An 11385-nucleotide genomic window follows, 5' to 3' on the forward strand; every position below is an offset into this window, starting at 1 on the left:
AGGGCGCGCGCGAGCGGCGGCAGGCGGGGCTGGGGCGGGCGCGGGCATAGGCGGGGGCGTAGACGCGCGTGTGGGCAGGGCGGGCGCCCGGCGTGGCGCAGGCGGGCTCGGAACAGTGCGGGTGGGCACGGAGCGGCGCGGGACGCAGGTAGGGGACGAGGCGGACGTTTTGGGGTCGAGCCGCACGTTGGGCGCCTCCAACTTAATCCGAACATGCATATCCGTTTTAGCACTCATTGTCATTCCAAACGAATAGAATCCGGACAAAGCGGACATCTATTTAAGGTCGTGCAATAGAGTTGGCCTTAACTGCACGGGATGCGGGCAATGTACTGTACATCTCATCACACATATGGAAGAAAAGAAACGCCGGAACTTTCAAGAACTCGAGCACCACGGCTAACAGGGTGGCAAACAAGGCCAAAGCTGATATTGGTTTGTTTCAAGAGGCCAATAGGATATAGTGTTGTAACCATTTACATATGGGTATAGCGAGGCCCAACAGATGTTCTTACTTCTTAGCTATTACTCCCTCTGCAAACTAATATAAAAGCATTTACATCATTATTTTAGTGATCTAAACGCTTTTATATTAGTTTACGAAGGGAGTAGTATTTTATTACTACTGCAACGGACATTGTACTTTATTTTCTTAATGCAAAGCAGGGCTCTTGCTAGTTTGTTAAAAAAAATATTCATGCATTTGATCCAAAAGAATGGGGCGAATTTTCCTTTCAACCTAGTTTGTTCTTGTCACCCGCAGCCCGCACAGTAAGGATTCAGATCCTCTGACTTAGGAAGAGAAGTCAGGGAAAGCTACAGTAGCCTGACTTCCCTTCTCTAGATTTTCATAAGCTGTAATTTAACACAACGATTATGTACAGTGATTGTCCACAGTAATCTGTGCATCTACAGTGATTCCTGTGCAGTGTCGAATCTCTAACTTGCCTTCCATATTTTACACAAAGAGGCCACTGTATCTCCCTGACTTCCCTCTTGCATGTCAGAGGATCCCTCTCCGCGCAGTGAACCCAGTTGTAGTAAGAGAAATCACATCTAAGAGTATCTACAATCTGGATTACCATAGGTTTAGTCCGACACACGAACCTTAAAACGGACACGGTCGTTTTGTTCGGAATTTGTACGTCAGCAAAGCGAACGTCCGTTGTCTGTCCGCTTGTCGGTGCGCCAAACTAGCCACCGCATCTCAAACTTATGTCCGGTTTGGACATAAAAAAGAGCAAAAAAGACATTGCAAGTTAATTTAAACAATACCTAATACCTATAAATCATTTTCTGGACAATGCTTTTCATTAGAATCGAATTTGGATATTTGGCATTCTTTGCTCAAATTTAAACCTGCTACCATCAAGGAGTTTCTTTTGTTGAACCATTGAGAGTGGGCTGGCTCTACCATAAACACCATCCGCCGAGTTTTTGTTTGCATTGTCAGAGGAGCACTCGATGGAGCATCTCCTGTCGTCCATGCATGCATGGTCTAATCGACTTTGACAAGACTACACCGGGCAGAGCAGAGCAGAGAGAATTACTCCACGTTGACGTTTGTGTGTGCTACTGTAAATGAGTACGCTGTACGCATGCTTCAGCCTTGGAGTTACTCTATATAATATCCAAGCGGAGCTCTCTCTCTCTCTCACGTGTAGTAAACCATATCCTCTCAACCCTTTTTCCAAGCAGAGCTCTCTCTCACGGCGATGGGCGACAAGAGGAAGAACACCGGGGACGGGGAAACGCCTCCGGCAAAGGGCCGGCCAGGCCTGAAGCCGGTGGCGGTGCCCAGTCCTGTTGCAGCAGAGGCGCCGTAGCGGCCGGTGACGTCGTCTAGCTTCGCCGCAGTGGAGGCAGCGGCCACTCCAGTTGCCGTAGAGACGCCGGCTGAGGCGTCTAGCGGGATGGTGCTAGCAGGCGGCACTGTCGCAGCAGCGGCGGCGGAGGGAGATGTGATGACACTGCTGGAGTCCGTCATGCCGAAGACAGTGCTACACTGCAACGAGTGCCATCACCCCCTCAAGCCTTCTCTGTATCTGGTAAACCGAACAAACCAAAATTTGCATTCACTGTACACCCACAAGAACGATCGATTGATTCTTTTATTTGGTGTATGGCATCGATCGCAGTGCTCCCGTATGCGGCACGTAGCATGCGGCGGCTGTGTCGGTGGCGGCGACGACGATGACGACGATAGCAGCGGCGACGACAGTGGTGATGATGACGACGGCAACGAGGGCGGCGGCGTTAGTGGGCTGGCCGGCGACGACAACGAGGACGGCGGCGTTAGTGGGCCGGCCGGCGACTACAAGTGCTCTTCTTGTACAGATTTGGCCGCGTCCGTGGTCTACGTCAAGAGCCCATACCTGGATACCCTATTCAGCAACGCCAAGGTCTCGTGCCCATACAAGAAGTACGGCTGCGGGGGCACCTTGGCCTTCCGCGACGCCGCGGCGCACGCAGCCGCGTGCGGGTTCGCGCCCTGTTTGTGCCCGGAGTGCTCTTTCGAGGGCTTGCCGGCGGATCTCGTGCGCCACCTCACGGAGAAGTCCAGCCGGCACGGCTGGCCCGCCCACAAGATCACCTACGGCGAGAACCACCCGTATGTGTTCGACGTATGTGTTCGACGAGCTGAATAAGGAGCCTTGCCAGAAACTCTTGGTCGCGGAGGAGGACGATGGCGTGTTCCTCATGGACATTGTCCGTAACAAGGACTTCTTCTTCGTGAACCTTTTGTGTGTCCGGAATAAAGCTGTCGCTGTTCCGGTGTACAGTTCCTCGGTCGCAGTGGAGGGCCCTCCGGCTAAGGGGCTCATGTTGAAGCTGGAAAGGAAGGTCGTGGCGAGCTGCCAGGCCCCCGCTGATTTGGGATACTACAACTATGAGGCTCTCCCTGTGCATCCGGGGTTTCTCCACGGGGAACAGACCAAGAAGCTCCATGTGTGCGTCTGCATCCGCAAGACCCAGAGCACCAGCGCGTGATGCTAAGAGGACCATCAGAATTGCAGTTATCTTTGCGTGATGTTAAGAGAGGATGTAGTTTCGTAGTAGTGCTTCTAATTAAGCTAGGGATCACTTCGATTTAGAGAAATGTGTCGTTTGTAGTCTTGGTAGAGATTTGAATTACTCCCTCCGGCACTTTTTACTCTGCACATTGGATTTGCTGAAAGTCAAACTTTGCTAAATTTGACCAAATTTATATTAAAAATTATTAGCATCTATCTTTACCTACTAATAAACCAGCGATTGCTTCTGATGGTACGTCGCCGGCTGTTTTGCAGAAAAGACCCTCTGTTTTAGAGAAATCAACCCGCAGTCCCTTTGTTAGTGGATATGGAAAAACGATTCGTTTTTGCATAAAACACCCCGTGGTTTAGAGTATTCAACCCGTGATCCTTTTTAAATCGGGACGGGGTCAATGCGGCGGCTCAAGCGGCTGGCGGCGGCGCGGCGGCTCGATGTAGATTGGCGGCGGCAGTTGGAGCTTGCAGGGGGCTGATCCATGCGAGGCAGGGGCCGGGGAGGCGGATCCAGAGGCTGGCGGCGAGGTGGGGTCACCAATGACGACGAGGATGACCGGAGCGCGGATTCCCTGGAGGATACATGGAGTCTGCGGCTCCTGATGAGGACATCAATACCATTGTTACACCCACAGCCCCTACTGTTACATATACTGGACCAATTACTAGAGCTCGCGCACGCCAATTAAATTATCAGGTACTTTCATTTCTTGGTAATGATTCTAATGTTCATGAGATTATGATGCTGCCTAAATTGGATACATTTGTTTTGCTTACAAATGAAGGGCCTAGCTTGGAGAAGGATGAACATTGGAGCAAGAACACGCATGGAGTTGATGGCATGCGCAAGGGGATCAAGAACGGAGTTACAAGTGATGATTTCAGGACTTTGAAGCCGCCATAAGGAGTGCATGAAGCCTTGGACGAAATATACAAGATGCCACTTCATAATATTCGTCCATAGGCTATTCTAGGTGCTGCGTCACCTTATTAATGGGCCAGGCCCATGTAATTCCGAAATGCTTAAGTATAGGCTATTTTTAGAGTCCGTATGTGTGGGGAAACAAGAGTTAGGGTTGGTTTCGGACCCCACCCTCAAGGGCCACGAAATTCCCCCCTCTTCCTCCATATATACAGCCCTTAGGGCGTCGTTTAGACTTTGGGGGGATTTGTTTAGTTAAAAGTTAGCCATTGCAACTTCGTGTACTTCGTTTGTGTCCAACGACCAGACCAAGACGTCATAGAACCCCACCTTGATCAATAAAGTTTTCATCTTATATCGCAATATTAAAGTCAAGTTGTGAAAGCATAGTATAACGACGAGACAAGGCATCAGCAATAACATTTTCTTTACCCTTCTTGTGTTTAATGACATAAGGGAAAGTCTCAATGAATTCAACCCATTTAGCATGTCTACGGTTCAGTTTTGCTTGACTTTTAATGTGTTTCAAAGATTCATGATCAGAATGTATAACAAATTCCTTGGGCCATAAATAATGTTGCCATGTTTCTAAGGTCCGAACAAGAGCATATAATTCTTTATCATAAGTAGAATAGTTCAGACTAGGCCCACTCAATTTTTCAGAAAAGTATGCAACAGGTTTTCCATCTTATAATAACACACCTCCTAATCCAATTCCACTAGCATCACATTCAAGCTCAAAAGTCTTATTGAAATTAGGAAGTTGGAGTAAAGGAGCATGTGTCAACTTATCTTTCAATACCGTGAAGGCTTCTTCCTGTGCGGTACCCCAAACAAAAGGCACATCCTTCTTTGTAAGCTCGTTGAGAGGTGCAGCAATGGTGCTGAAATCTCTCACAAAACGCCTATAGAAACCAGCGAGGCCAAGGAAACTCCTCACTTGTGTGACCGTTTTGGGCTGCGGCCAACTCTCAATAGCTTCAATCTTGGCTTTATCAACTTCAATTCCCTGTGGAGTAACAACATAGCCAAGAAAAGATACTCGGTCGGTGCAAAAGGTGCACTTTCCAAGGTTTCCAAACAAACGTGCATCACGTAGAGCAATAAAAACAGCACGTAAATGTTCCAAATGTTCCTCCAAAGATTTGCTATAAATCAATATGTCATCAAAGTAAACTACCACAAATCGTCCAATGAAAGCACGTAAAACTTCGTTCATTAACCTCATGAAAGTACTAGGTGCATTAGTTAACCCAAAAGGCATGACTAACCACTCATATAATCCAAACTTAGTTTTAAATGTTGTTTTCCATTCATCACCCAATTTCATACGAATTTGATGGTATCCACTACGCAAATCAACTTTGGAGAATATTGTAGAGCCACTCAATTTATCAAGCATATCATCTAGCCTAGGAATAGGATGACGATAACGAATAGTAATATTATTAATGCCTCTACAATCAACGCACATACGCGACGTACCATCCTTTTTCGGCACTAAAATGATAGGAACAGCACAAGGACTAAGGGATTCGCGTATATAAACTTTGTCGAGCAGTTCTTGTACTTGATGCATAATCTCCTTCGTCTCCTCTGGATTGGTACGGTATGGTGCACGGTTGGGTAGCGAAGCACCGAGAATTAAGTCAATTTGATGCTCAATCCCTCGAATAGGTGGTAATCCCGGTGGCACGTCTTGTGGAAAGACGTCAGCGAATTCCTGCAAAATGTTAGTGACAGCAGGGGGCAAAGAGGAAGGCACGTCCTCGAATAAAAATAATGCCTCTTTGCACACAAAAGCATAGCAAACAGATTTGCTAAAATCTAGCTCATCAATATCAGATTTGGTGGCAAGTAAACATGCACTTTTCAATTTAATTTCAGAAACAACAGTAGATGGTTTATTATTAGGCTTCATTTGGTGCTCAAATTCTTTTGCCACAATCTGATTTTCACTCTTATTTGTCTCCTGTTTTGCTTTATTAGCTCTATTAATATCATCTTTCAAAATGGAATCAGGAGTCACAGGAAGCAAAGTAATATTTTTATCGTTATGAACAAGAGTATACTGATTGTTTCTACCATGGTGTACAGAATTTTTATCAAATTGCCATGGTCTACCAAGTAATAAGGAACATGCTTGCATAGGTACCACATCACAATCAACATAATCAGCATATGTAGAGATACTAAAATGCACACGAACAGTACGTGTTACCTTAACCTTGCCGCTGTTGTTGAACCATTGGATCTAGTAAGGATGTGGATGTGGTCTTGTTGTGAGAGATAGCTTCTCCACCATCTCCATGCTAGCCAAGTTATTGCAGCTCCCTCCATCTATGATCACGCGAACAGAACGTTCCTTCACAACTCCCTTTGTATGGAACAAATTATGCCTCTGATTTTGCTCAACTTGTGTAACCTGCACACTCAAAACACGTTGAGCAACTAAACATTCATACTTGTCAGCATCTTCAGAAGCCATGTATTGCGTCTCATGATCAGAATCGTCTCCACCGTGTTCTTCACGTGTAATAAGAGCCAAAGTCTCCTCATCATAGTCACTAGCGGACTCATACCAACCATCCTCAGTAACAATCATCACACGCTTAGATGGTTATTCTCTCGCATAAGGACCTCCACCCTTGCAACGTTGACATATAATATCATGTGTTTGCCCTGTTGATGCCATGGATGAAGAAGAGCTCTTTGCAGGCCCAGAAGGTATGCTCTTGGCAGATAGTGGTGATTGTGCCTGCTTTATTGTATCACGGTTGGAGGTGGCAGCCGACGGAGGCGCCGGTGTAGCAGAACGTGTGGAAGTAGATGATGCGTGTGGTGTCCATGATGAAGGTCGACCTGCAGAAAAGTTAGTCCGCGCCAATGCCTGTCGATCCTGCACTTCACGTTCAGCTTTACAAGCAAGATGGAATAAACGAGTGATATTAGTATACTCCTTATACTCTATAATCGTCTGAATCTCTCTATTTAATCCACCCATAAAACGTGCAAGCATAGCTTCATTCTCCTCAACAATACCACATCTAATCATGTCAGTTTGTAATTCCTGATAATATTCTTCTACAGAATTTTTTCCCTGTCTTAAGCGCTGCAATTTTTGAAGTAATTCACGTTGATAATATGGTGGAACCCAACGAGTACGCATAGCAGTTTTCAAAGCAGCCCAAGTAGCCGGAATAGGATATAATCTACAATGCTCAGACCACCAAACACATGCAAAACTAGTGAATGCACAAACAGCAGCAGGAACACGTCTCTCCTCGGGATATTGTAAACATGTAAATCGTTGTTCAGTTTCTAACTCCCAAGTAAGATATATATCAGGAACATATCTACCCTCAAATGGTGGAATATTCAATTTTAGTTTAGGGAGATGGTCATGATCTCGTACCTGAGGGTGAGCCCTACCATTGCCATTATTTGCATGTGGACGACCTGGTGGTTGCTGTGCTGGTGGTGGCACGTAGTTCTGATTTTGATCAATCTCATCCTCATAATCTCCCACATAATCATCCTCCTCCACATCAGCAGTAGGAGCCACAGAAGTATCAACAGCAGCACCAGCAGTTTGGCCCGACTAAAGAGGGACACGGCTCGCTCGGCGGAGGGCTGTTTCCCGACGTGGAGGTAGTCGATGTTGTTGCTGTTGTTGCAGAGGTGCGGCAGGAGCAGCCGGTGGTGGTGGTGGAAAACGCGAAAGCAATTCAGCAAACTTGTTATCGAGCTTTGTTTCAAACGTCTTCTCCATGCCATCTATCTTCTCCATGGCCTCTTCAAATCTGTTTATCACATCGTGCACCTGTCCACTCATCATTTGCTGAAACGTATCATGAAGCTCCTTGTTCGTCAAGTTCTCCCAGTCAGTCTCGTCGGCTTGTGATCCTGGCATGGTTAGCAGCAATAGAAACACACAAGAATATGATCCTCCAGACTACTAACAAGTGGTGGTGGTGGCGGGTGTCGCAAATCCGTCAAGCAAATCTCAAATTCTTACCAGTTCTTACCCAGCAGCAGGCGGTGATCGGCAACCGTTGTAGTCAAAACTCTCAAAAGCTTGGATAGAGCGATTGCCAGGGAGAGTCAAACGCACGATGTAGATGTATGTGGAGCTGGGAAGGCTTATAGTATGGTAGCAAAAAGGGTCAGCAATAATCAATTCAGAGATGCAAAGTTGAATAAACGCTCAATGACAGTACTGTGCTGGTCCTAGGCTAGACCGTGCTAGAGACGCGAGCCTAGAACACGAATAAAATCACGGCGCTGCACGTAAATAAGGGAAAAGCACACTCTGGAACTCTTTTTTTGCTCTTTTTTTGCGCTCCTTTTTTTTGCGAAAAATCACTATAATGGCGAGTGTCTCAAAACTCTTCCCTCGTCAAACTGATAGGATGGGCATGAAATTATTTTTCACTTTTTTTTTCGGAAATCAGGGCAGCGACGACGAAAAAGTGCGACAAAAAATCACTATGATGGCACGTGGCTCAAAAGACTCAGAAAAGCCTAAAAATAGGATAGGGAAAAAAATTTGCCCGTGAAAATTTTGGCCCAAAAACTGCCCGGGGGTCTCCAGACTCTTTTTTTTTCCGAGACCTACGCAGGCAAGGAAACACGAATCGAAATTTAGATTGATCTCAAGAACAAACCTAATATGAGAAGAACTCGGATTGGTGGTGGATATATGGTTGTGGTATATGACAGCGGTGGTGGTATATGGTAGCGGTGGTGGTATATGGATAGAGATTGGTGGTGGTATATGGATACGGATTGGTGGTGGTATATGGATATGGATTCAGAGCGGTGGAGGATAAGCAAAAGTGGTAGATGGGCGATGATGATGGTGCGGCGGCGGCGTGACAACTTATGACCAGAACTCGAAACTCTAAAAGACTAGACTCTAAGACCAGCAACTTGACACGACGATGCAACCGCAAATTCAACAAAGCAAAAACCCTAAAAAGATTATGCAAAGGCTCAGATTGGTTCGGATATGATGAACTAACCCTAATTTTTTTCTGGCTTTTTCGTGGACTGTAGGTATGAAGAACAGACTCGATCTAATCGACGAAAAACTGTAAAATCTCACCGAGCAACCTGGAAATCTGATACCACTTGATAGAGGCGAGGGTGTCCCGATCTTTCGATGAGATGATAACTATCGATTTGGTGGAGACGACTTTGATGATCCGACTACAAACGTGCACGACATTGCGCCTTAGCAATCGCTAAACCAATCTCCTGAGGTTACTGACGATGCCGGAAGCACGGTCAGCCTGACCACGAAGGTCTATTCCTGCAAGCAATCGAAGAACGAGCAAGAATATGATAAAGCAATCTGAATATTGCAAATATATATGAGGTATTGATAATGGTGGGGATCCGTAAGCGGTCTTGGTCTGGTCGTTGGATACAAACGAAGTACACGAAGTTGCAATGGCTAACTTTTAACTAAACAAATCCCCCTAAAGTCTAAACGACGCCCTAAGGGCTGTATATATGGAGGAAGAGGGGGGAATTTCATGGCCCTTGAGGGTGGGGTCCGAAACCAACCCTAACTCTTGTTTCCCCACACATACGGACTCTAAAAATAGCCTATACTTAAGTATTTCGGAATTACATGGGCCTGGCCCATTAATAAGGTGACGCAGCACCTAGAATAGCCTATGGACGAATATTATGAAGTGGCATCTTGTATATTTCGTCCAAGGCTTCATGCACTCCTTATGGCGGCTTCAAAGTTCTGAAATCATCACTTGTAACTCCGTTCTTGATCCCCTTGCGCATGCCATCAACTCCATGCGTGTTCTTGCTCCAATGTTCATCCTTCTCCAAGCTAGGCCCTTCATTTGTAAGCAAAACAAATGTATCCAATTTAGGCAGCATCATAATCTCATGAACATTAGAATCATTACCAAGAAACGGAAGTACCTGATAATTTAATTGGTGTGCGCGAGCTCTAGTAATTGGTCCAGTATATGTAACAGTAGGGGCTGTGGGTGTAACAATGGTATTGATGTCCTCATTAGCTCCTAGGCAGGAAGGAAGGGAAATGAGGGAGAGAAGGAGGGAGTAAGGAGGGGCGGCGCAGCGACTTAGGTAGGAGCTTGCCGGAGTCGGGCAATGGTGGACGGGCACGGGAGACGGAGGGATCCGGCGCGGCGGCGCGAAGTCCTTGCAGGTGGCGCACCTCGGCCGTCATCGAGGCCACCGCCGCCGCCTGCCGGTGCAACGAGGCAGAGGAGGATCTCCTGGTTTTGCTCCGTCGCCAACTCCAAGTTCACGGTCGTGGTTCTAATCCCTCTCTTGCCACTCCACTGTTTTCAGGGGACCTTACACTGTTTTGATTTATTGTATACGTGCAGTTCATCTCTCAGTCGCTGGCTGGATTGTGTCTATATCTCTCATCGTTTTGTCAATCAGATAACCTATCAGTAGGAAATTATTTTCCTCCACTTTGCAAGACCACATAACCAATTTACTATCAGCGGTCTATACGATTAATTTCTAACTTTGCAGGATCATTCTGATTCGGCATCTGTCACACTCTAACAAGTGTTTGTCTTTAATTTCCTACACTATATTGTGCAAAAAAATTTGCCCTGTGTGCATGAGTACTAATAATTTAGGTTATTTCGTTTTTTTTGAAATGATGATAAAATTGAGTTAAGCGGGTTGGAGCTACTGCATCCCTAGCCCGAGTGGAATGAGCTCATGGAGCGCCTCGAAGGCCCTGACAACGGTGGCAGTAGGCGTTGCCATTAGATCTGGAGGTATAGGGAGTCGCCACGAGGAGTGGCAACCGAAGACAGGCAGCATCGACTGTGTCAAGCAAGCTGTAGCAGGCCTGCGCGACTCCTTGCCGATCACTTGACAGTCCAAGCCTGCAATAGTGTCGATTCAGGTAGGTGTGTGGCATGGCCGAATCCTGCCCGATCAGGGCCAACCAATGGACATGTTATATGCATCAATCTCCCAATCCAACAGGCAATACATGTCTGCAAACGGTCCTGAAAAAAGTCATTTGATAAGAAAAGTAAGTGCTTAGTTGTGCTCAATTTTCTCCTAAAAGAAACAGTTAACTTGTATAGCTTGCATCAATGACCTTCATAGTCCATACAATATTTTATATGCATCAAAACTAAGTTTTGTATGCTGCAGAAACTCAGGAAAATATGGTGGTTCTACGTCACTAGGCAAATCAGAGGAGACTACCCAATCTATAATGACAGGTGGTGGTAGACACCTGGTATTTCTGCATTGATGAAATGTCTTTTGTGGAACTCAAAAATGGAGAGAGTTCAGAAAAAATATATTTGAATGGAGTTTAATACTGGTTTCTTTTCTGCAGAATAGTAGTGATGCATTCTCTTCCGACAGGTTCCAAATGATGGTTATTCTGCAGGATTGGTAAGA

At 46.1% G+C, this 11385-nt stretch overlaps 1 protein-coding gene across 1 annotated transcript; it reads left to right on the forward strand.

Moving 5' to 3' along the window:
• Positions 1 to 1682: 1682 nt before the first annotated feature.
• Positions 1683 to 3222, forward strand: LOC125530845 (E3 ubiquitin-protein ligase SINA-like 3). The gene is made up of 2 exons (XM_048695266.1): positions 1683 to 2048; positions 2139 to 3222. The coding sequence occupies exons 1-2, from the start codon at positions 1914 to 1916 to the stop codon at positions 2646 to 2648; spliced, it is 645 nt and encodes a 214-aa protein (XP_048551223.1). The 5' UTR covers positions 1683 to 1913; the 3' UTR covers positions 2649 to 3222.
• The last annotated feature ends 8163 nt before the right edge of the window (positions 3223 to 11385 follow it).

This window comes from Triticum urartu, unplaced genomic scaffold (genome assembly GCF_003073215.2).
Source record: "Triticum urartu cultivar G1812 unplaced genomic scaffold, Tu2.1 TuUngrouped_contig_66, whole genome shotgun sequence".
NCBI lineage: Eukaryota > Viridiplantae > Streptophyta > Magnoliopsida > Poales > Poaceae > Triticum > Triticum urartu.

Coding starts and splice junctions, on each gene's coding strand:
- LOC125530845 (XM_048695266.1), top strand. CDS start 1,914: ATGGTGCTAGCAGGCGGCACTGTCGCAGCAGCGGCGGCGGAGGGAGAT. Junction 2,049..2,138: donor TCAAGCCTTCTCTGTATCTG/GTAAACCGAACA, acceptor CATCGATCGCAG/TGCTCCCGTATGCGGCACGT.